This window comes from Gopherus evgoodei, chromosome 19 (assembly GCF_007399415.2).
Source record: "Gopherus evgoodei ecotype Sinaloan lineage chromosome 19, rGopEvg1_v1.p, whole genome shotgun sequence".
Taxonomy (NCBI): Eukaryota; Metazoa; Chordata; order Testudines; family Testudinidae; genus Gopherus; species Gopherus evgoodei.
The window spans coordinates 9842507-9868839 of NC_044340.1; the positions used below are offsets into that span (position 1 = coordinate 9842507).

The following is a 26333-nucleotide window of genomic DNA, read 5'->3' on the forward strand; positions in this document are numbered from 1 at the left end:
GAGCCCAGGATTCATCTGCCTCTCCCCATGGAGATAAAGAGGCCCTTTCACCCCAGCAACCAGAAGGTTCAAGCTGGATATGTGCTTACTAGATAGGCTATAGCTGGGAGCTGCCAGCCTGGGGCCTGCTTGTGGTGACATTTTTACCTCAGATTAGACAGTACGTCTCCAAATGCATTAGAGCCGAGGCCTAACTGGTTGCTGGGGAGACAGGCCCTTCATCAGGTTGCAAGTTTGAAGGAGAGCTGCTGTATCTATGAAACCAGGCCTCAGTTGGCTTCAATGGCTGCTTTTCTTCAGATTAAAGTTAATAACAGCCTCCCCGTACCTTCTATGCTGGCAGTAGACTCACAGCGGAGCCCAGACCTGATGGAGGTGGGAGCCTAATGCTTCTAATATCCCTACCGGAGAGCTCGTTCCTCACCCGCTTTTGTTCTCCACTTTTGCTGAGTGATTTTCATTACAAATATCCTCTTATAGTGTGTGCGTGGGGAGAGGTGAGGAGGGATGAATGGGCCACACAAAGAGAAGGAAAAGGCCACTCGTTATAGAACCAATAATTACAGGGGCTCTGACTTGCCTTGCAAAGAGCTGAAGGGAGTCCTATGAATTGGACATGGCAGTGTTTCACATGCACAGCCCCTCCGAGAGTGAGCGCTTGTTTTTATCTCATTACCGGCGGCTGGGATGCAAGAGAATTTTGGCCCCCAAAACACTGAGCTCCCAAGTGGTTTGGGGGATTTTTTTTTTTAAATTTTAACAAAAGCTTGACTAGCTTTGATCCCTCCCTCTCCCAACAGCCTCTGTGCTCTCTGGTTCCATGATGGAAGGGCTAAAGTACAACAAGACAGGGCATTATTCCTGTAGCCAAGATGGAAGCAGTAAGCGCCTGAAAACTCAACAGAGTTCTTGTTCTCTTGCTGGAGGCATTTCCAGCCCATTCTAGAAAGCCCAAGAGGTTCCAGTAATTGCCAAATGGGTGCTGAATCAGACCTCCGAAGCTTGTAAGATTGCCCACTCCAGTGTATCATCTGCTAAAGCAAACACACTGCTTCATTATAAGAAGTTTCCATCCAGCCTGCTACCATAACAATTATAATGAATACATAGCTGTATCTGAATTTAATGCTTTGGGCCAAACTCTGAGTGGAAATAGAATGTCACCTCTTAGCTACACCTAGTTGTGTATGAATTGCATGAGTTTCTTCAATCCATCAATTTTAGTACTTACATTGCCCCATTACCATTATAACTGAACACCTCACAATCTTTAATATACTTTACACCACAACTCCCATTTTAGAGATGGAGACACCAAGGCACCGAGGCTGACTGATTTGTCCAACAGCACACAGGAAGTGTGGGAGAGCAGCAGAATATGGACAATTATCTTTGAGAACTCATGGAGGATGGGTGAGGTCCCAGAGGACTGAGAAGGGCAAACACAGTGCCTGTGATGTTGGCAGACCAGGTGCCAGTTGATGTCAGCATCCTCATGTCTCAACTGAACACTGACAAATACACAGCTGGAATCAGTCTGGCTCCCCTGTGCATTAGTATAGTTAAATAGGTATTTGAATTATAATGTGTTTAATATTTAGATTGTATTGAATACTTGTGAGTTGCTGCCTGCATTAATCTCACTTATAGCCTCTGTATCATGCATTGTAAGGTAATATTTAAGCATTTATACTGTAAGCTTCTGTGACATTTTAAATCACTAGACAGGAGAGAGCGATTAACTTGTGTAAAGTGCTGATCTCCAACAGAAGGTGTTACATCCTGGCCAATAGGGAAGACCCACTGACACCAGACAGACTAATGTGGAACATTAAAAAGGACAACATACTGGACTTAACGGACTTAATCTGCAGCAAGGGAGATTTAATTTAGATATTACAAAAATCTTTGTAACTCTAAGGATAGTTAGGCACTGGAATAGGTTTCCCAGGGAGGTTGTGGAATCTGCATCACTGGAGGTTTTTAAGAGCAGGTTAAACAAACACCTGTCAGCAATAGTCTTAGGTTTACTTGATCCTGCCTCGCTCCAGGGGGCTGGATTGATGATATCTCAAGGTCTCTTCCAGCTCTACATTTCTGATTTATTGACAGAGCAGGCTAATACTTTAACCACTCGATCAGTCTTCATGACTTCTGTCCCATTCTCCACTTCGTTCTTGGGTGTACTAGGTAGGAAGCAAGTCCCCTACTTTTAGTAATTTCATCCCATTGCCCTTGGCTATACACTCTAGATCAACAAGCATGCTGGGAAAACACAGGGTCATCTGCAGAAAAGTTAACATGTGAGCCAGTATATCTTGTGGTTAGAGCCAGGAGACCTTGGTCTTAATCCTGGTTCTGCCACTGGTGAATTGTGTGACCTTGGACCACTTTGCTTATTTGTATTTCCATATCACCAGCGGTAGAAGTGGGATAAAAATATTTACCCACCTCTGTAGAGTGCGTCGAGATCCAGATTAAAAGTGTCAGGAAAGCGTATGCTAATCGTAACTACAGACCCCAAACAGGATCAGAACCCGTTGTGCTCGATCCAGTCCCTCCCTGTAAGAGCTCAGAATCTAAACAGAACCCTGCATATTTCCAGGGTCTTTGTATTCACTGTTCTGTGACCCACAATATAGCTATAAAGGTTGGATCCAGATCCTGGTCTGAGAGTCTATTGTTCCCCCAACTACCACCTATACATTCAGGGCCAGGCTTTTGGGTTGGTTCTCTATAAAGGGAGAGCCATTTAACAAGTTTGCTCCAGCTCTGGGTTCAGTTTTCGAACACACAGGAGGCCGGCTCCCAGGGTTTTGCTTTGGCTCAATCTAATTCCCATCATCTTTTCTCCTTCCCCTTTTTACTCGTTAATTTCCATCTGGGTCTTAATTTCCCTCACCCTGAGACCTGCACTGACTGGCCTCTGCCTACGTGTGATCGCACATTATAGTCTTTTCCTCTTCAGGGAAAGGTCAGCCATGGCGTTTTAGTGTTCTGAGAAGAAAGACAGAGAGTGCTCACAAGGTTCTGGCTGTGAGCCTCTCTGAGAAAATGTCAGGTTGGGGAGGCTATAATAGCCTTAATCTGCTGTACAAGGGGATTAAAAAGCCCATTCTCACAGGAGCAGAAAGAAAAGAAAAGAAAGGAGCAGAAGCGGAAGAGGAGGGGGAGGTAAGGGGCAGGTTAAAAACCCAGAAATAAAGAGCATCAGGATTTAAGGAGCTCTGTCCCCTGGCATAATAAATGTGAAGTGGCCTGCACAGAAAAGGGGCCTTAGCAAATGGCTTTGCTTTTGGTTTTCACACTAAGCACACACACTTCAGCTGTCTTCAATCAAGACAGCCTGTTTTGTTTGGCTCTGTTGATTTCCAACGGCAAAGGAGTGGGAGGGGGAAATAGATCGTTAATGAGTTTCTGCCAGACTCAGCACTCGAGAGAATTGGTGGGTATTATTTTTAAAGATTGATTTATGGTCTTTGATCCTCACCACTTTTGTCCCTCCTCGGAAATGGCAGTCAAGTGCACCCCACACTTGAGGACATTAGGGGAAGAAAGGGGTCTGGGAACAGGAAGGGAACGTGCTGGATTCTGGGAGGATTTGGTCAAGGGATGCTTGAGCAGCCTTTTGAGTGGCTCAGTGAGGTGAAGCAAGTGGAATGAAAAGGTTAAAGGAAGGAAGAAGACTTTAAATACTTTTGAAAAAAACAGTCCCTTGACGAAGATGTAAAAAGGCCTGAGATGCAGGGCAGCATGGGCCACAAAGACTGTAAGCAAGCAGCGTCTAAAAGGGAGCATGGGTGCTCAGAGCTGGCCACAAAACTCACCTTCTTATTTGCACTCCAGTTTACTGACTTTATTCCTACAAGGAGACCCCTTTGTTCTAGGTGCTGGATACACATAGTAAGGGACAGTCCTTGCCGCCAAAGGCACACAGTCTACTCCTGATCTTGCAGAGGCTTATTGTAGGCACTGTCAGCCGTCCCATTAAAGGCAAGGGAATATTCACACTGCATCACGTGAAGCATGCATTCAAGTCTTCAAAGAGGAAATGGAGGCACAGCAAGGTGAAGTGACAGCACAGGGCAGGTCACAGGTGGAAAGAGACTCCCTGTGTATTGCCCCATCCACTAGACAACACTATCTCTCAGCAAGCAGCTTTCCTATGCCCTTCCGCTGATTGTAGAAGCAGAAGTGGGTTAATACAAGATAGTACAGATCAGAATCTGTTTAAAGAGCTAATCACAGTGCACAGTTATGGCTGACGTGTTTTCTGCCCGGCTTTGAATGAGACAACTTCCTTATCTATAGCCTGCTGCCACACTCATCCCTAAAGCTATGATCTCATCAACTTTCCTTAGTTAAGCAGGGTTGATAATTGTGGGAGACTCCTAAGGAAACTCCAGGGGGCTGCAGAAAGTGATGTAGGCAGAAGTTCCTGTCTGATCCAATATAGCAGAATGGTGTAAGTAGGTGCTGGTAGAGAGGCTAGAGAAGTTGTACTAAAATGTAACAGTTATGGGAAAAGTTCAGACATGAACCAACATATCCAGCTGAGATTGGAAGATGGGGTGGCATTAAGGTAAGAAGAATGTAACAACCTGAGTTGGATTTTGTCCAGGATAACTGTATTATTAAATAAGATAAATAACTAAATAAACTATGAACTCTTCCCTGGCCAGAAGTGGTAAAGGCCTGGGTTTCACATCTCACCCCACAGATGGCAAATCAGTCCCCGCACCCACGAGCACCATCATTCCCGTACTCAGGTGGAGGGAAAGGCCTCCTAAGAAGTCATCATCATCCCCACGTCCTGCAGCCCTAGGTGACGACTGCAGCGCTCTGACGCTATCCCAGCACAAAGTGGTGCAGCTGCGAGTTATTCACCCTAGAAGGCAAGTACATCACTTGTCTATTCCAGCAAGCCATGCCTGCACATCTGGTGCAGTGAGAAACCATGCCCCATTGTGCATAGTCCTTCGGGCACGTTAGATTAACATTCAGCCAGGGATATAGCTCCAAGCGAGTTCTGTGGAGTGTAGCCCCCAGTTGGATCTGGTATTAATTATCCAGTGTTCTGCAAAGAGATAAGTACTTAATCCTCGAGCTGTTGACACTGGAAATAGACCAATCTACCCTAGGGTGGATATTATGGAAGGGAACTTGGCTCCAGCAGCTCTCCCTGCCACATGTGCTGTGCAAATGTTCTCTTACTCATAGGTAATGGGATTTCATAGAGCATATGGGATCTTTCTGTGGCAAAGCTAATCTGCAATAATATATGACCCAAGCGCTTAGTTGTATACAATTTCTCCCCTTTTTTTTCAACCTAATATTTTAATTCTTAGTTGGAATTTTTCTTTGCTAGCTCTCTCCTCCTTTTTGCTTTTAATTATCAGTCACCATCACATAAAGGCATGTGAGCTGGTGAAAACAGCAGCACTATTCTCTCTACTCAAACTGGCCAATATTTGCACAGCAAAAGCTGGTGGCTCTTTACAATTCCAAACTACTGCAGTCTCCTCTATGCAAGGATTTGCAGCCTACATTCTGGGACACACTGTTAACCCACTCCCTCATCTCTCCTCAGCCTTTGCTTGTCATCCTCCCTGCTTTATTCTCTTCTTTCTTCAAAGAGTGTGGTTTATAGGGATATTTCCCAGGAAATACACATTTTAAATCCACAAGCAGGTATGCATTTTTAGGTAAGGTATTATTATATACAGATTACAATAAGAGCACAAGTCACATGGTACAATCTTTGTCTACATTGATATATACAGGTATTTGGGACAATAGTTATACACAAGTATGTGTTTCAATATTATCATACACTAGTAAATCCACATATAGTTGGTGGTTAGTTTTTGTATCCAGGTGAAGACATGGGGATTTGGTGCAGAATTACAATTCTTGGTTAAGTATGCAGCAGTTATTTTTGCTGGTACTTAAATGAGAAGTTGTTACCTTTCTAGGTATAATAGTTATTATTTATATTATGGTATAGTCTAGAAGCCCCAACAAAGATTAGGGTCCTGTTGCGCTAGGTACTGTACATACACATAGTGAGAGACAGTCCCTGCCCCAAAGGCAAATGGTAGGTGTGGAAAGAGGCTTGGAGATCCATGGACAAAGGGATAGCACAGCGCAAGCACAAAGCAATAGCACATTACAACTGCAACGCACTGACACTAGACTCCCATTGAAGTGCCGGGTCTCTGGCTATATCCTTCACAGTCTGCAAGAGGAACTCACTCCATATGCCTCATATGATGAATGGCAACAGATTTTAAGGGGGGGAGATAGCTCAATGGTTTACACATGGGCCTCCTAAAACCAGGGTTGTGAGCTCAATCCCTGAGGGGGGCCATTTAGGGATCTGGGGCAAAAATCTGTCTGGGGATTGGTTCTGCTTTGAGCAGGAGTTGGACTAGATACAGTCCCTTCCCACCCTGATATTCTATGATTCTATATATTCATGAAAAGCTGCCTTCAGGTAACCTCAGAGTTCAAGATAGAATATTCAAACCCTCTCAACAGGTGAGAACCCTAGGCTCACCCTCTTTCCTGTCCAATCCTATATTCCATGGCTTTAAGGACTGCAAATATCACCCCCTTACTCCCCTCTGACACTGCAGGATCTGATTTATAGGTGAGTGATTAACCCATCAACCAGTCTTTTTATTTTGTCCTCTCTGGTTTACATTGGGTACGACCTGAGACATCCAATACATGAGGTTATGTCCATGCAGCAGACCAAAAAACAAACAAACAGGGAAGCCCCTAGCCAGACCTGCAACAGGGCTCAATAATGTTACATCAGATTGTGGCTGATGGCCTCTTCTCTTAGGGCCTCTCCTAGACTCCCTTAGGGAAAAGCAGGTCAGGATATGCTGTAAACCAAAATTATGGGACAGAAGAACAAAATAGCAAGCCAGGGACTGAGGAGGAAGAAGTGAAATGGGATGCTGAAGGGCAACCTATGGCCTAAGAATAACAAAGAGAAATTGGAGACAGAAAAACCTATTGGATCCCACTTTCTACTCCATACTTTCTGCCACTGTGGGATGGACTGTCCCCTATGGTATGTTCTCCAATTCTTTACCCAGATTGAGTCTTAAATGACTCAAACAATGGACTTTCGCCCTTTCCACTTGGGAGGCTATTCCTTCTCCTAAGAGATCATGGCATTGGTTAGGAAGTTTTTGCTCATAGACAGACTAAAACTTCCTTTTGCTAAATTTCATCTGAGTCCTCCTTAGCTTTTGGGCTCCCCCAGACCATCCTAAATGATCCCACTCCCTTAGTGTTTATACCATTCACATACTTGTAGGCAGTACACACACCAAAGGGTGGATACCCACACAGGAGACTGCAGCTGTCTCCCTCTGGAAAGAGCAGGGTCTGTGTCTTCAAGGCTACCTGCACTAGTGTTACTCACTCCTACGGCTAAATGTCCACTACAATGAAAATGATGCACACCCAAATCCAGCACAATGATTGGGGCCTAGTGGGCTCGTGTGACAGGCTAATGCTCTTCCCTTTCAGTTCGTGGGTAATTGAGTGTAACACTTGTAAGAGAGGACAAGCACATTGGGATGTAGTGTAGAATGGAAATGATCGTCATGACCGTGCAGGCCTCTCTCATGCCAGCTCTCCCCCATTACCTATTTAAAACTGTCAAGAATCACAGGAAGCAGGGTCCTCTTGGATGAAAAAGTCCAATGCTGTCGCTTGGGACCTGGTGAAATGTGGCCCATAAGCTGAATGAAATGCAAATACTTTTGTTGATGCTCATATGCCCTGTTCATCTGCTTTAACATTAATTCAACAGCGGGGCACCATAAGCCCATGATGCCTTTGGTATGCTGTAGAGAGTGTTACCCTGGGGCATCGTACAGTGATTGGCGATAGATACATAATACCACTATGTGCTGCTTCTACAACATACCTGGTCTCTAAAGCACTATGCAAACAATAGATCAACCCTAACAATATCCCTCCCAATTTTACAGCTAGGGAAACTGAGGCACAACAAGGTTAAAGTGACTTGCTCATGGTCACACAGCAAGTCAGGGCAGAGCTGGGGATGGAACCCTGGAGTCTGGACACCCACTGCCTGCTTTAGCCATCCTCCCACTTAGCTACCAATGAGAGCTGTATGATAAACTCCTTTGAGCACCAGTGAGGTGATGGATCTCCAAGAATTTGCTGTAAGAGGCAGTCTATGGTTATAGAAACTATTTTATTGCCCGTGTGCCTCATATGAATCAGTTCCTTTCTTCCACAGAGTAGCCCACGAATCAATGATAGAGATCCTCTGGTGAAGCTGAGATCAGGGACGGTCTCAGTTTCCAAACAGTACCTGGCCTTCATGCTAAAGAAGCTGCTGCTTATCTGTGGTGTGGTGCCTGCATTGTAACCCCAGGACCCTTAACAATCCCCACTTACAAGACAACATGGGGTGGGGGAGCCATTGCCCCATAATCTTCAATTTTCCCTGCACAGGCAGATGACTTAGGGATGGATGTGGTGCCCTCCTGTTCTGTTTCACCCCAGATCCCTCTCCTCAGCCTGGGCAATGAGGGATCTTGAAACAAGATGATCTTGGAGTTGCAATGGTGTGAGGCACTTTCCCCTGCCCCTAAGGCAAGGCAGGAGCTTTCTGCTTGTTACCCATCACTCTGGAGTTCCCATAGATTTGGATGGAAAGCACCAAAGGCATGAACTCCCTCTGGGGATGTCTTCTTGTCTCTGTCTCATCTTTCCAGGAAGGAACAGGTATGGCAGGAGGATTTCTCCACGCAGACATCCACCCTGAACAGGAGGTCAGGCAGGAATCTCAGCACCGTGCAGCCTTTGCTCAATGAGGAGCTAAGTGGTGAATTTATTCACTAGGGATAAGAGCTGCAATCCTTCTTCTCTTTGCCTTATATGGCATGCGAGTCAATGGGAGTTCAGATGATGAGACATCCTGGGGTCATGTCTCTGCACATCAGTGCCAGGGCCCAAAGGCCTTGAACCAACCCTGTTGTGCCACCGACCATTCTGGGTCAGGACTACTCAGATTCAAGAGACAAAGGTAAGGGCATGAAATTACATCCAAGTAGGATTTGTGGCTGGCCTGGCCTCACTTAGCAGCCTGCTTGCCCCAAGAGAGATCAGGTGCTTTTCCGCCGTGAGCTCCTTGCTCTCCATCACGTGAGTTATGGAATGGAAACGAATGTTACACACAAACATCTCCATCTGCTCACACTGGGCATAGTCAGTTACCCCACCAACAAGGAGAAGCCTGAAAGAAGCCTCATGTTGGACCAGCTGGGGTAGTTAATTAAGAAACTTCCAGCTCTGTCCAGCAAACACTGAATGCCAGTCGCCTGATGCCTATGAATTATTTTCTCTGCTGCCCATTCTTCTTTGTCACTGGCAACAGCAGCCCTGGTTAATGTGGGGAAATGCTTGCTGTCTCGGGGCTGTTTGAAACAGATGAAGTTACAGCTGTTGTTTTGGGACCATCACTGGAGTTATTAAGTATCAAAAATTCCAGCAGGATGTCCGAGAGGCGGTATACCAAGTGCCTGAAAGAGACAGAGGAGAAAACATAGGCTCATCAATGAAAAGAGACAGAAGTCTGCCATGTCTGCTAACAGAGGGAAGTCCGCATTCACTCAAGCATGCTGTGCACCTGTGTACAAGGCAGCCATTAGAGGCCAAATTCACCGTAGAGCCCCAGGCTGGGGTAAGGGAGGGGGAAAAATCCCACACACAAGAAGAGGAGGAAATGCTTCAATGGGTGGGTGATTTTTTCCCCCCGGAACAGTAGTTACCTGATGCTGCTGAGAAGTTTGGAAGGTTAGAATCAGTCCCAGAAAGAAGGACTAGTACGCAGAATGCACCAGAGGAGCTCAGAGATGCATAATATATTTTTACATAATGCTCAGTGGCGTGCCATCTGTGTATGCAACACATCCACTGCATGCCCATGAAAGCTCTGAATATGACTTCCTGCCCGGCTCTGCCCATGGGGACGATTTTGATTCTGATCAAGCTATAAAGTATAAAGAGCAGTGTAGCTGTGGCAACATAGCCAGCGGCAGCAGAGGTATTCTGAGCTATCCAGAGTGTAAACCTGCCAGAAACTGGTGGGTATGTACCCGGCACAGCTCAGCCATGCCTCCGCTACTATGACCCATGCTACTGCGGCCACACATTTATTTATACTCATGCTAGCTTGATGGGAGCTAGTGTGAGCACGTGTACGCAAGCAGGGGAAATCACACCTGTAGTGTAGTCACAACCAAACTTAAAGCCTTTTCAACAATGGGACAATCCCAGATTGGGTCTGGCTTCGTCTCCTGCTGCACTATTTGTATCAATGAAATCAGCAGATCGGCTGAGCTAATTCATAGCATGTTTAGGTTGACATTTTCTAATCGTCACCTCATGTCAAAGCCTCAGGAGTTGAACTTTTACAGTGATCCCCCTTGGTCTGAAAGAGTCTACTCATTCCAGTGTGATTCTTCATCATCGGAAACTTCCTAACCAGTCGTTTTTTTCAAGGGAGTCCACCGCGCGATGCAGTACTTGGTTTATGCATAGCAATGACCATGGCCTATGGAGGCTAAGGCGGCCCCGTTGTCAAGGCTACCTGTTCATGATGGGTTGATGTAGTGACTCAAGGACCAGGTTCCAGCTCAGTCGACATCTGCTTGTCCCAAGGATTTCCAGAATTAAGTCTGTTAACATCAGAGAGACACTTTGTCTTTAAAAACCCCTACCTCAATTACAATACAGGGCACTTTGCACTTGTTTAGGAACTCAGGGGATTTTAAAGGGCTTTTATATCTGATTAGATGTCCCAAAAAGTGATGCTCCCCCTCCCCCGACTTGGAAAAATACCAGGAAAACACACATCTTAAAGCCCAATCTTAATACCAGACATATTGGACAGCTCTAGAACCAAATGTAGAAGAGAGCTTCCGGACCAAAGAGACAACCTCTGGTTAATTATAATAAACAGCAGATGGAGAAGAATCTTAACATGCTTTACAGATTATCCACAAATGGATTACTTCACCCACTTCTGAAATGCAGCCACCTCTGGTGTGGACCACACAGCAGCTGTTCTAAAACAGAGGGAAATGTAAATGAACACCATCTGGCCAGCATATCAGGGCTAATGATTGTAGTCATGTGGAAAAGCACCCCATTTTTTTTTAATTATAGCAGAAAGAATTCTGTTCTATACCTCCTCTGAAAGATAGTACCTTCAGTGCAACAGCACCTTCTTGCTCTGCTGGGGCGCTGGCTCCCTAGTGAGTGGCTCTGATGGAAAAGCATCTCCTACTAAGTGGCCAGTAGTAAAGGAGGGAGAGGAAGAGGCCTGTATTTAGAAATCACCAAATGGCAGGCCCTCTCTCCCTCAGAGTCCTGGACTTTGTAGAGACAACTGTGTGAATTATCTCAAGTAACTCTGGGGCAGCACAGTGGCTGTTCACTTGGAAGTAGTGGGAGCCTTATTGATGGGTCATTTAACTCCTCAGGTGATGTGAATTTGCCAGGTCTTGGATCTTGCTGCGGCTGACAATGGTGTTAAAACTGCAGGGAGTTTAGAGAGCAAGAATTGCTATTTTCCAAAGTGTTTCACACTAAACACACCAAAGGGGGGCAAAGAAGAGACGTCTTCAAGTCCATGCCTCCGATAGCACATGTGGGTAAATGCAAGCAGGCTCTCTCATGCTCTGAAACCAGATCTCTAGAGGTAACAATGCAATGCATTCCCTTGTAGGGCTCCCCAGCCCTCTGCTCTGCCCTGTTCTCAGGGGTGGCCAATGAGCCTATGACAAACTCCCATTCATTTGCAGTGCTCACAGCCCATGGTGCTCAGCACCTGCGACACATTAAGCATTGGCTCCAGGAGTCACTATCACACCTTCTCTCTGACATAGCGAAGTGGTGGAATGGTTTTCAGAGCCTGATCCCTAAAGAGCCAAGGCCCGTTATCCAGATACCATAGCTAGAGGCCCTTGGGTGTTTATTGCATGGCAAACTCACCAGGAAGGAGTCCCATCAGGCTCTGCAAGGCCTGCTGTGCCGTTGCCTCCTTCTGCTCCTGTGTCCTGAAAGGTTTAGGCATCGCTGGTAAGACTCCCCCGGGCCATATGGATTCCTGCAGCAATTGGAGGTACTGGACCCAGCGCTGAGTGCAGGTCAGGTTAGTCACCTGCACTTCCAGCCATCTGCAGGCAGGCAAGGGGAGAGAGAGAGAGAGAGAGAGAGAGAGAGAGAGAAAGGTGAAAGACGGCTACAGTGGGAATTAGCTCTTGAGCCACCCGCTGATCTGGGTCTCCTGAAGAAGGGATGATGGGCTTTATAAAATGCTACCCCTTTCATATCAACAGCCCACAGGGTATCACAGCCACTTCACAGCCAATAATTAGCTGCTCCTCCTCACCCACCTGTGAGGCAGGCAGAGATGGATACCCCCATTCTACAGATGGGAAAACGCAGGCACAGAGCACAAGGGCCAGATTAGGGACGCCCTTGCTTGCACTGGGGAGGAGTTACTCACATGACATCAATACAACTACTCATGAAGCTGGCCCCCGATGGGACCCAGACCTGTGCTGTACAGGTCAGACTAGCCCTTGAAGCCTGTGGATTGCTCTAGCCCTTAACGAATGGTTTGAGGGCAGATTATGGCACATATGGGAGTAGAGCCCAGGGCTCCTTGCTCTACGTCTGGTGCCTTATCGCCAAGAGCATCTTTAACGCTTTTGATTTCAGAATCAACCCAGCTCAGAGACCAGCCTGATCCCCCTCAGCCGAAGCCAAAAACAGGCATTCTTGATGCTTCACCCAAGCAGCAACATCCCCTAAGATGTGATGGCAGAGGGGAGTATGTTGTATTACCAGTTTTCTTCCCCATCCTGATCCCATTGCCAGCACAGCCTGGTGAGGGAATCTGGTTTGGTGTTGTGTGCCTTCCCCGTCCTGCCCCACTGCTAGTAGAGAAAGTCAACGCAGGACCTCGTGGTGCTTTGCCATTGCTTGTGCCAAAAGCCAGCCCTCATTTGGGTTGGGGAGAGTGAGTAAAGGCTAAGGGGAAATGCTTGGGAATAGAAGGGGCCAGAGGACATTAAGGAGACAACTGAAGGTCTTTAGTAATGCTAGTTCTTAAGACCAAAGCTATAACTTCCTAGGGCCAGGAGGTGAAGCTGTCCTTGTGTTTTGTATTCATCTCCTTTGCTGGCTTTCCCTCCCCTCCTCCTCAGTTCTGCTCCTCTCCACCAATGGAAGGCAGTGAAATCATTGCAACTTGCATCCAAAAATCTATGCCGTATATCTATTAAAAGGAAAGTTATGTACCCTCCAAAAAAACTTCACACTGGACCTCCTGCTGGCACAGGACTGTGCCCTTTATATGGTAACAACCTGCAAATCCTAAGGCTACAGCCACGGGAATGTCATTCCGGCTAGGAGCCGGGAGGCATGTACAGCCAGTGCAGGAAAGGTTCATTGACACCACCCACACATCCCCAGACTCCAAGACATTACAGCACTCTCCCAAGTACCAGAAACATGCTTCTGCAGTCAGCCAGCCATCAGCTTCGGAGCTCTCCCTGCCCGCAAAAATCAGCCATGCAGGGTGGAACCCTTTCAGCCTCCTGGAGTAGCATGATCTTAATCCTGATGCGGCTCATGTCAATGCCAAGACTCCCACTGACTTGAGCAGAACCAGGATTCAGCTCCAAGGCACTGAAAAGACCAGTACCATACCGCCAGTGGTGGGAAACTTGCAGCCCCTCTCTCCTCAGTCTGTGCCAGCAGAGGGCTCCACAGGAATCAGTGGAGTGTTGACTATGGGGAAAGCTTGCAATTTCTCCAGGCCTTTCATTTCCCACCTCCTGTGGTCCTAGAGTCTGGGATTCAGCCCGAGCCTGAAAGTCTACACAGCAATGAAACAGCCGAGCAGCCCAAGCCTTGCAAGCCCAAGCTGACTGGCATCGGAAGCCGTGGCTGTCTAGTTGCTGTGTAGACATACCCACAGAGTCCCAGCAGATAGCAGTCCACGAGCAGTGTCGGGAGACCTGTCCCATTTGGCAGCCTGTGCTGGTGTTTGTAATTCCATCATCACTATGCTCCAGTGGCTTGTAGCACATCCAAGAGCTGGGTCCTGCCAAGACAAACTTTATTTAACCTGCGCTCTGCCAGACTGTCTGCATTCTTCTCAGCTTGGGCATGCTGGCCAAGGGCTTCTTTCCTGGCTTCCAAATACAAGTGGACAGAACAAGAGCGGCACTAAGAATAGAAACACTCAAAGGTAACTGAGGGAGAAAACTCTGGATAGTACCAATGGTTGTCAAGGGGCAGGGCTACAGTGATATCATTCCTTATGTGCCCCTGCCTTATGCCCTAAGGAATACATCTCCCTATCAACAGGCTTTCAGGCACCCACGTGCACACGTATACATATGCGCACGTGCACGCCGGTTAATAACTACGAATTAACATAAAGAAGAGAAGAAAATAAAACCAATCTTGGTTCCAGAGCTGTAAGGTCTTTGTAATCCCGCTCAAAACAGGCCTGTTCCTGGCACTCCTCCGGGGCAGCTGGATGGTTATCCCAGAGACTTGGTACGTTTTCCCCAGCTGCCCCATCAGCAGTGCTTCTCTGTGTATTGCCACAGTGCCCTGTGATTCCAACCAGAATCAGAGCCTTCTTATGCTATCTGAGCACGCCCTTGGGATCAATAGGCTAGTTTGCACCAGACTTAGAGCGCAAGGTAACAAGAGCACCAACTAGGGCAACAGTGACGTTTGAAAGTGTGTTGGCTTGTACCCAACTTTGCCCCCAGCATCAGCACACTTTAAAATCTTTAAAATCTTGCTAGTCATGCTTAGTTGGTAATGGTAGGGTCAACCACAACCAACAGACATGGTTCTCCAGGTGTGGAACTGCACCTACTTTAGGGGCAATGCCATACTTAAAATCAGACTAATTAATAGATTTCCATTGTCTGAGAGGGTCGCAGAACGTCGGGGATGTCGGGTTAAAGCTCAGGATTCAGGCCAAGGATCTTTCCAGGGATGTTAGATCAAATTCTTCATTGGATTAATCTCCATTAAGTTCAATAACTTTTATGTGCTTGCTTCCTATGAAGAGCAAACATGTTTCCTGGCTGGAACATCACCGACAGGGAAATTTTAAAGCAAATGTTGCAGAAAGTTAATTTTGAATGTGAGATCGTCAGTATCAGCAGCGTAAGCCTGACTCTGAAGACTTACTCTCATCCAGTTGGGGGACAGGATGTGCAAATGGTTACAGGCCATAGATATTGTGATTATAAAGCCTAGGATGGGGAGGGGGTTATTTATTACACTCTTTGATTTTCTATTTTCAGTCTAGCTCTGTGCTTCCCAAATTGGGGACAGGGTGCAGGAAGAGAGGAGAGGGCTGATCCAGATTCACACCTCCCTGTGCTCCTGCTGCGGTGGGCAAAGCAGCAGATAGCTCTTCAAAAGGTGCCCAAGTTTCCACCCTGCTCCTAAGGCAGCCCTTAATGCAGCCAGTTTCAGGAGCAGCTCATATGGCTAAGGATGCAGCCTGCTGTCCCAGTTGTGCTGAGCTGCAAGAGCACACGTCCTGGATCCTTTTGATCTCCAATGGGCTCCACTGTTCCAAACAATCTGTCGGCTCCCATGGGCTGGGGACTAGAAAGATGGGCAAGCCTCACAAAGAGAGGACTAAAAAGAATCAACATGAGAAAGCAAGATGAGAAAAAGAAAGAAAGAAAGGGGAGACACAAGTTGAGGAGAAAAAGAAAATGAAGGGACAACTGTGGCACAGCCAATGGGGGCTCCCTTCTACCATCCCATTAAAGGGTGGATCTACCAAAAAAAAAAAAAAGGCTGGGAAGGTAGGAAATGCTAGACAAAAATTGGACATGGGTTCCATCTAACTCAGCACATTCCTTCCCTGAGAGTGGCTGTCATGGGATAAGAGGCAAGGTGCTCTCACGGATCAGTAACTGATTAAAGATAGGAAACAAAGGGTAGGTATAAAAGGTCAGTTTTCAGAATAGAGAGAGGTAAAGAGTGGTGTCCCCCAGGGGTCTGTACTGGGCCCAGTCCTATTCAACATATTCATAAATGATCTGGAAAAAGGGGTAAACAGTGAGGTGGCAAAATTTGCAGATGATACAAAACTACTCAAGATATAGTTAAGTCCCAGGCAGACTGCGAAGAGCTACAAAGGGATCTCACAAAACTAGGCAACTGAGCAACAAAATGGCACATGAAATTCAGTGTTGATAAATGCAAAGTAATGCACATTGGAAAGCATAATCTCAACTATACATATAAAATGATGGAATCTAAATTCACTGTTACCACTCAAGAAAGATCTTGGAGTCATTGTGCAGAGTTTTCTGAAAACAACCACTCAATGTGCAGCAGCAGTCAAAAAAGAGAACAGAATGTTGGGAATCATTAAAAAAGGGATAGATAATAAGTCAGAAAATATCATATTGCCTCTATATCAATCCATGGTATGCCCACACTTGAACACTGCGTGCAGATCTAGTTGCCTCATCTCAAAAATATATATTGGAATAGGAAAAGGTACAGAAAGGGGCAATAAAAATGATTAGGGGCATGGAACAGATTCCGTATGAAGAGATTACTAATACAGACTTTTCACCTTGGAAAAGAGATGACTAAGAGGGTATATGACAGAGGTCTATAAAATCATGACTAGTGTGGAGAAAGTAAATAAGGAAGTGTTATTTACTCCTTCTCATAATACAAGAACTAGGAGTCACAAAATTATATTAAACAAAAGGAAGTATTTCTTCACACAATGCACAGTCAACCTGTGGAACTCCTTGCCAGAGGATGTTGTAAAGGCCAAGAGTATAACAGGGTTTTAAAAAGAACTAGATAAGTTCATGGATGATAGGTCTATTAATGGCTATTAGACAAGATGGGCAGGGATGGTATCCCTAGCCAGGGCTGGCTTTAGCAAGTGCGGGGCCCAATTCGTGCGGCATGTACTCACTGGGCAGTGCTCTGAGTCTTCGGTGGCACTTCGGATTGCCACGCTCCAGCGGGGGGAGTGTGGCCGCGTGCTTAGAGCTGTCTGCCTGCTCTCCAGCTGGGGGAAGGGGGCGACGGGGCTTGCTGAGCTCTGCATGGGGAAGCGGGGCTGTGGGACTTGCAGCGCTTCGCTGGGGAAGTGGTTCATGGGGTTGCTGGGCTCCGGCCAGAGTAGCGGGGTTGCTGGGCTCTGGCCGGGGGAGTGGGGCCGCGGGACTTGCCGTGCTCAGGCCGGCACTCTGGCTGGGGTAGCGGGACTGCAGGACTTGCTGCAGTCCGACGGGGGTTGTGGGGCCGCAGGCTTGCCATGTTCTGGCTGGGCGCGGGGGCCTCTTAGGCGTGGGGCCAGATTCAAGGGGAATCGGCCTAAAGGTGTCTCTATCCCTAGCCTCAGTTTGCCAGAAGCTGGGAATGGGCAACAGGAGATGGATCACTTGATGATTACTTGTTCTGTTCATTCCCTCTGAGGCACCTGGCATGGGCCACTGTCGGAAGACAGGATACTGGGCTAGATAGACCTTTGGTCTGACCCAGTATGGCTGTTCTTATTGGCAAACAGGAGCAATATCTTAGATCATTAAACGTAGATGAGCAAAAATGGCTCTGCTTTAGCAATTTTATTTGCTGCGTAAGGCAGGTTAGATCAATTAATAGAAAACCCCAGATGACTCAATCCCAAACTGCTGTGGCAAGCTGACATTGCCATCAAGCAGATCTATTGCGCTAAAATCCAGCCCTCAGAGAGACACCAAGGCCACACACTAATTAAGGGTTAATATTTCTCATGCATGAACTTAAATGTGTAAAGCTGCGAATCTGGCACCTTTCACCAGTGCTAAATTCACGAGTGATTTTTTTGCACTATTAAAGCACTAATATTTTGAGGTAGATACCCAGACGAGACACACACAGAGAAAATCAGGTAGAAATAAACCTGCTGACAAACACAAATAGAGCTGGCTTTATTTTGGATGGCTGATAAGTTACTATTTCCACTCTGGTATTTTATACAGAAATAGGGCCCCAAAAGAAATTAAAACAAACCGATCACTGAACCATCTCCTTGTGTTGCAGAGGGGACCTGAAATAGACAGCAAGTGACCCCTGAGCATCAGATACCAAAAAGCTCTGAAAATGTCCAGTGTCAAGAGACAGAATGCAGAGGCAATGGGTCATGGCCTCTTGTCTGGAGGCACATAACTTGCCCATGCTGTAAGGATCCTCTGTTTGAAATAGCTTCTGATGGAGGAATGAAGTGGCTGCTAAAAAAGAGCTGGTTTAATACCAGGGCTTAGGATGGAACTCCAAGGTCAACTGAAGGGGCCCCATCATGACAGAATAAAACATGAAAGCCCCATAGGTGGGGAACATGGGCTTGAGGATGAGCATATAGAGTGATCCTATTCCCCAGCAAAAGGCAATGGGTGCTGCTGAGATGGGAAGGCCATGTGGTGAAGGCACTGCCCTGGGAGTCAGCAGAGAGGGGTAAGTAGCTGTGTGTGGACTAAAACCTCGTTTGACTCTTGAATGCAAGATGGGCTGCTGTGCCTCAGAGGGAGCATGGCTGACCACCTGCTGGATTCCTTGCAGATGGAAAAGGCTGAGTACGGTGAATCAGTCAAGCTTCCCTGCAGGCTCAAAGGGGAGTCACACAGGCTTTGTCTACACACAGGAGTTGTACCAGTTTAACTTAAACCTGTTTTTAAAACAATTTAGCTAACACACTGCAAACCCTTGTGTGGACACTTATTTTAATTGACAAGTGACTTATTACAGTTTGGCTTAAATCTGTTCCTAATGGAGGTAAATTAAACTGAAGTAAGCCTGCTTTAAACTGAAATACAAGTGCCCGCACCGTTTTTTTTGCACTAAGTTAGCTAAATCAATTCAATATCCCTTAAGTTAAACCAGTGAAGCCCCACACCTCGACAAGCTCTGAGATCACAATCTCCAGCAGGTTTCAAACCCACGTTTGCAAGAGGTGAAAGGAGAGCGTATTAATCCCAGAGCAGCACCTTGCCACCTCCTCCCGCGATCAGTGACTGAACAGCTGCTCAGGAACAGAAACTTGAATTCCTTGAGACCAATTAATGCACCTCCCAGACAACAGGAAAGTAAAAAGCAAGACCAAGGTAGTACAATATGCCAAAGAGAATGGTGACACATGGAGACACACGAGGAGAGATGCAAATATATCCATACCGCCTGGCAAAAGTTTCTGAGAATTCTGTAGGAACAGAAACAGCTCATCTGCAGGGCCAGGAGGGAATCCCTCTGTCCCATGTACAGCATCACCGCAAGAGCCCTTAGGTGTTCAACATTAACACTCTACAACAGCTCGAGACAAGAAGTGAGGGAATAGTACCTCCATCTGAAACTCCAGAGGGAAACGAGAGTGCATTGTTATTCCAAACTCAGCATGACAAATGTATTCCCAGGGTTATTTTGACTAGGCAAAAAATGAATTCTTTGCATCAGTCTTCACAGTTGAGGATGTGAGGGAGATTCCCAAATCTGAGCCCTTTTTTTAGGTGACAAATCTGAGGAACTGTCCCAGATTGAAGTGTCATTAGAGGAGGTTTTGGAACAAACTGATAAACTAAACAGTAATAGGTCACCAGGACCAGATGGTATTCACCTGAGTTCTGAAGGAACTCAAATGTGAAATTGCAGGACTACTCTGTAACCTATCATTTAAATCAGCTTCTATACCAAATGACTGGAAGATAGGTAATGTGATGCCAATTTTTACAAAGGGCTCCAGAGGTGACCCCGGGAATTACAGACCAGTAAGCCTGACTTCAATACCATGCAAACTGGTTGAAACTATAGTAAAGAATGAAATTGTCAGGACACATAGATGAACATCATTTGTTGGGGAATAGTCAACATGGTTTTTGTAAAGGACAATCATGTCTCACCAATCTAGGAGAATTCTTTGGGGACGTCAACAAGCATGTGGACAAGGGGGATCCAGTGGATATAGTGTATTTAGATTTCAGAAAGCTTTTAGCAAAGTCCCTCACCAAAGGCTCTTAAGCAAAGTAAGCAGTTATGGGATAAGAGAGAAGGTTCTCTCATGGGTTGGTAACTGGTTAAAAGATAGGAAGCCAAGGGTAGGAATAAATGGTCAGTTTTCAGAATGGAGAGAGGTAAATAGTGGTGTCCCCCAGGGGTCTATACTGGGCCCAGTCCTTTTCAACATATTCATAAATGATCTGGAAAAAGGGGTAAACAGTGAAGTGGCAAAATTTGCAATGATATGAAACTACTCAAGATAGTTAAGTCCCAAGCAGACTGCAAAGAGATACAAAAAGATCTCTCAAAACTGGGTGACTGGGCAACAAAATGGCAGATGAAATTCAGTGTTGATAAATGCAAAGTAATGCACACTGGAAAACATAATCTTAACTATACATATAAAATTATGGGATCTAAATTAGCTGTTACCACTCAAGAAAGAGATCTTGGAGTCACTGTGCAGAGTTTTCTGAAAATAATCACTCAATGTGCAGCGGAAGTCAAAAAAGAGAACAGAATGTTGGGAATAATTAAGAAAGGGATAAATAATAAAACAGAAAATATCATATTGCCTCTATATAAATCCATGGTACGCTCACAACTTGGATACTGCGTGCAGATGTGGTCACCCCATCTCAAAAAGATATATTGGAATTGGAAAAGATTCAGAAAAGGGCAACAAAAATGATTAGGGGTATGGAACGGCTGCCATATGAGGAGAGATTAATAAGACAGACTTTTCAGCTTGGAAAAGAGACGATTAAGGGGGGATATGACAGATCTATAAAATCATGACTGGTGTGGAGAAAGTAAATAAGGAAGTTCTATTTACTCCTTCTCATAACACAAGAACTAGGGGCTACCAAATGAAATTAATAGGCAGCAGGTTGTGATGTTGTGAAGGCCAAGACTATAGCAGGGATAAAAAAAGAACTAGATAAGTTAATGGAAGAGAGGTCCATCAATGGCTATTAGCCAGGATGGGCAGGGATGGTGTCCCTAGTGTCCGTTTGCCAAAAGCTGGGAACGGGCGACAGGGTATGGATCACTTGATGATTACCTGTTCTGTTCAATCCCTCTGGAGCATCTGGCATTGGCCACCATCAGAAGACAAGTTACTAGGCTAGATGGACCTTTGGTCTGACCCAGTATGGGCATTCTTATGGTATTAGACCTCTCTGTCTCATGTTTTATCTAGCATTCTCTTTTCCTTTGTAACACTAAGTACATAGATTCCCTTTTTAAAAACATACACACTCCTCCTCAGTAAGAGAGAGGCACCTGAACAATTTTATTTCTTAAACCAGATGCACTACCGCTGGGTCTCAGTACCTACAACAGTATTCTTCATCTATATGCTGCAGATTATTTAAATCCCTGAGCCAGCCATGACAGCGAGGGACACATGAGCATGATTCATCACACCTGTGCCTTACGAATACCTTAACAACCCTCACTAACGCCCCCAAAATCCTGCCTGACCTTGCCCCAGCTCAAAGGAAAGCCTCAGAAAGCCTCTTTGGAGAAGAGACTTCCTTTATTGACACAATTTCCTAGTCAGGAGGGAACACCTGTGTCTATATACTTCACCATGGTATATGTGAGCGTCTCCCAACCATTAAGACTTTTACCCTGACACTTCACCCAAGGCCACAGAATATGGCTCGATTGAACTTGTCCATTTAGATAAGCATCTTATGATAGCATTATTGTTATTTGTATTACCATAGCCCCTAGGATCTGAGCATCTCACAGTCTTTAACACGTTAATCCTAACATCAGCCTTGTGAGGCTGGGCAGGGCTGTTACTCCCATTTCACAGGTGGGGAACTGAGACAGAGAGAGAGATTAAGTGACTTGCCCAAGGTCATGCAGGAAGCCTGTGGAGGACAGGAAACTGATGCCAGGTCTCCCAAGTACTAGTCTAGTGCCATAAGCACAGGACAATCCTTCCTCTCTCAATGCCTATCTCCTAAATGCCAGTCCAGTGCCTTAAACCACAAGCCCATCCTTAACTCAAGGTATCCAAATGGAACAATGGCCCAAAACATAGGCACAAAGCTGCAGAACGCTGTAGCATTCATGACTTTGTAGAATTTTTTTTATGTGATTTTTTGGTTTGGGCGGGGTGGGGAGGGGAGGGGTAATCCTGCTTTGCTGCTCTCTGAGGTGCACCTGATATGCAGCCAAGAGGATTCATTCCTTCAGCGCTCTCAATCCTTCCCCAGGAATAAGTTCACTCACAATAAAAATGATTTTTTTAAAAATGACTGAAGTCACCAAAGTTGCAACTGAATCACTCCCAAAGCCACTGGAGGCGGGAGCTGGGGAAAGAAATGAGGATACATGGCCAAGGAAACAATTGCTTCAGGAACAGTTAGAGGAATGGAAAATCAAGAAGGAAGATATCCCACCTCCCCCTCCCGCCAGCCTCTACTTTCAGCACCTGCTGATGCTGCAATCACCAGAATTTATGTGTTTGCTTCTCCCTCATGCTGTCAAAAGAAACACACGGAGCTCAGAGCTGGAAAACTTGGATCCGATGCCTGCAGAGCAAACCAGCCTTCGTCCAGTTTGCTGAATTGTTTGCAGAGGACAGACAGAAAAAAAGAGCCCTCCATAAATCAAAGAACATGAAGCACCCTAAGCCCTTTTAAAGAGCTGGCCAAGAATAGAGTAAAAGAAGTAAACCATCTCCTGGAATTACTGGAAACGTTTGTCTCTTGCTACCCCGTAAAAAGTTTACAGTGGTTTAAATTGCGAACAATGTGTTCTGTACCCCCAGCCCGAGAACAATATGATGAAGTGTTTGTTCAGCAGTGCAGCAGCCTCCTTCCTTCAGGGCTCAGTGCTTTCCTGTTGAACAGACTGTCTTGCCAATTTCACACCTGCTAAACCCACAGCGCACACGTGCCATGGTGCAAACCTGAAGCAGCTCCGCTGAAGACGGCAGAGTAGAGCTATGCCCAGTGTGAATCGAGCCTTGTGAGTTTATCCGAGTACAACAGTCTCCTTTACACCAAGTGAGTCAGAATGGTGAGGCTTTACACATACTGTTGTAAATGACTCTACACGTTGCAGGGCAATGGGGCATCAGGCCTTTTCCTTCTCCCCTCTGACTCCACCAGGAGCAGCCTTCGATCGCAGGTTTGAGATACTGGGTGCAGTGTGTGTATGAGGGGGCAATACTGCCCCGCTGCTCTCTGGGGTGCACTTGATATGCAGCCAGAAGGATTCATTCCTCTAGGGCTCTCAATCTTTCCCCAGGAATAAAAGCACCAAAGCTGCAACTGAATCACTCCCCTAGCCATGGAAGGCGGGAGAACGGGAAAGAAACAGAGGATTAAAAAAAAAAAAAAAAGCCCAGGCCCTTCATTTTTCATGAAGTCAGAAAGTTCCCCTGCTTTTGATAAGGTCTTCATCAAGTGTTTATTGAGCCAATGAAGCTCTTAACAGCGCCCCAGGGAGAGGCCGGTCTCTGTGAGCCATAAATTGCTTCATTAGCCTAGTTCAGAAATAAACTACGGAAAAGCACTGTTAACCCTTTGCAAGCCGGTAAAGAAAAAGAAGAAATTAAATGCTCTTTTCCACAAGAGAGAAGCATTGTTTCCCCCAAACCCTTTTCTCTTCTCTCTTCCCAAATGATAGCTGATCTCCCACCCCATGCAGAAGAGATAAATCAGCCCTTATTAAGGTGATGACTCTTGAAGAGTCAAACCAAGGACAAAGGATATGGTTAAAACAATGCAGTAACTACTATCAAAGCACAGAGTTTGCTTGTTTCCAGCGGCTGAATTTGGAAGAACAGTTTCTGAAGAAAAAGTTGTTTGAGACGGAGACAAAAAGAGTGGATCCAAAATTCCAGGTTTTGGGGAGGACTGGATTATGTCAATAACCAATGTGATTTTTGTGTGTCTCTCTCTCACACTCACACACACACACATTCTCTCTCTCTCTCTCTCTCTCTCCTCTTGTCATACAGAGCTCATCCTGGGAAACAGAAATAGGTACCTGGGCCAAATTGAGATGGAAGATGGTGTAAGGTAGACTCCCTTACACACAGATTCCACCACAATCCCCCAGTCTGCACAAGAGTCTAAGATCGTTTAATTTACAAGCCATACCATGTAGCTGTGCCTGTGTTTCCGCCCCTGTGCAGATGCACTGTACCAGTGTGGCTGATCCCAGTTTCAAACCAATGTAAGCCCATATTACATTGGCACAGCACATCTGCACTGGTATAAGCAATCTAGACTCCTTCCAGACTTTCTCAGACTCCCCTTTGAATTCAGAATCCTGGACTCATTGGGTTAATGTGCAGGAACAAGAGACTTCAGGCCCAGAACCTGGCCTCCATCCAAACACAGGCCTTTCTGCACCATTCATGGACAGCAAGTGATTTTACATGAGAGAGGGTTTAGTGATGGAGTTACGCATCCAAATTCCTTGGAATTTGGGCAAGAGGGAAAGGTTGGAGGGTTCTCAGTTTAGGTCTTTGTGGAGAGGTGGCCACATCACAATAAAAACTCCAGCATCCTGATGGGCAGATGGCCTCTGGGCTGTTACCGCAGAGCCTTTCCCAGAAGTTAAAGTCAAATGGAAATGAAGCTTGGCACCAGCTAGGGTTTAAGATTCACATGTTGGGACCATTGCATGGCTTAGTTGCTTTTTCTCCATGTTTTGTGGGACAGAAAGGAAGTGAACCAGTCACATTTCCCATTCAGAGCTAGTCAAGACCAGCACAAAACCTCTCCCTGCCTCCTCGAATTCAATTTGATGGGATTTCAACACACTGTATGGAGCGAGACACAAAACTAAGAGACAGGCCTCTGCGGAGCGGTTGTCTGGAGTCCTCCTCAGCACTCTCCTCTCCACGCGACACCATCCTTCCCCAAACAGGTTGCAGTAGCATCAATTGCTTATGTGGGCATGGATAAATGCCTCTAGCTCCTACCTGCTGCTGAACAGCCAGTGGGAGTAACCAAGTCAGACTGTAACACCAGTCAACTGGGCTCTATTTGCATTCCTCCTGGCTGGGGAAGGATAGCAAGGGAGCTATTTTCATGCTAAGTAGAATCATAGAATATCAGGGTTGGAAGGGACCTCAGGAGGTCATCTAGTCCAACACCCTGCTCAAAGCAGGGCCAATCCCCAACTAAATCAAAAGTGTTACCTCTAGTTTAGCAGTGATGAGAGCCTGGCTGTGATAACCAGCCATGGTCCAAGGAGCTGCAGCTGACTGGGAGCTAGTGTCCTGTTAAGTCCTCCCAAAGCAATTACAGAGCCAGTGCTGTCTTAGGCAGATGGTTCCTCTCAGAACAGGGACGAGCCAATTGAATCTATTCAGGGCACCCAGCACTGTGCATCCTGGGGCCAAGCACATGAGTTAGGAAAAGCAACATGAGCGCAAGTAGTTGTGCAGCTTTCGAAGCAGGAAAGTTCTTGCTTCTTTCATGGGGAAAGAGTGGCTGCAAGTGTCCTTACTGTGAAAAGAATTGTGCAGTCACTTGGATCGCTTGTGTTACATCCTAAAGGCAGCAAGACTCAGGTTCATTCCAGTCTCTGGTGTTGGGAAGAGATGCCATAGCCAGCAGCCTGCTAGTCGCACTGCTCAGTGCCTTAGTCCAACAGGGGGAGGAATGTTACTTACCCATCTAGCAATCTGGACAGGACAGAAGCCAGGACAAAGCCCTCTAAAAATGCCACAGGGTCTTAAATGGTCATAAAAGGGAAGCACCTTGGTTTTGTGTCTCATCTGAGGAGGGCAGGCAGAGATCCTTGCGGAGGCCTACGCTGCAGTCTCCGCAACTGGATATTCGCTTCTGCTCTTTCCCTGTGTTCCAGATGGCTCTGGCAGACAAGCTGCTGAATCACCTGCCTCAGGCCATCTGTTCCCAGCCTTCAAGGAGCTACAAAATGCAGGTGCTCCAAGAATTTAGGCCCATCCAAAAAGCCTGGCAGTGTGAGCAAGCAGGTTTGCGAGAGGTGTTTGAGAGGGTCAGGCAATGCTGTGCATCTGTGGTCCTGTATAAAGTCAAGAGGAGCAAGGAGGCTGACAAGTGATTTGTTTTCATCAGCTGTGCTGGCAGAAAGAGCTAGTGAGAGAGACTGAAAAACAAAACAAACCCCCGAAGTTATGAGCTCCTTGAATCACACTCGTATTTTCAGAGGTGCCCAGGATGGCTGGACTGACATCAACCCACTCCAGCCCCAGT

General features: G+C 46.2%; 1 protein-coding gene across 1 annotated transcript in view; it reads right to left on the reverse strand.

Moving 5' to 3' along the window:
• Positions 1 to 6402: 6402 nt before the first annotated feature.
• SNX19 (sorting nexin 19) overlaps positions 6403 to 26333 on the reverse strand; it is a 48304-nt gene continuing 28373 nt past the window's right edge. The window contains exons 9-11 of the mRNA XM_030538397.1: positions 12055 to 12239; positions 10649 to 10736; positions 6403 to 9578 (exon numbers count right to left, since the gene is read on the reverse strand). Of these exons, the coding sequence (XP_030394257.1) occupies positions 9443 to 9578; positions 10649 to 10736; positions 12055 to 12239 (409 nt within the window). The 3' untranslated portion in view covers positions 6403 to 9442. The remainder of the gene's footprint in view (positions 9579 to 10648; positions 10737 to 12054; positions 12240 to 26333) is intronic.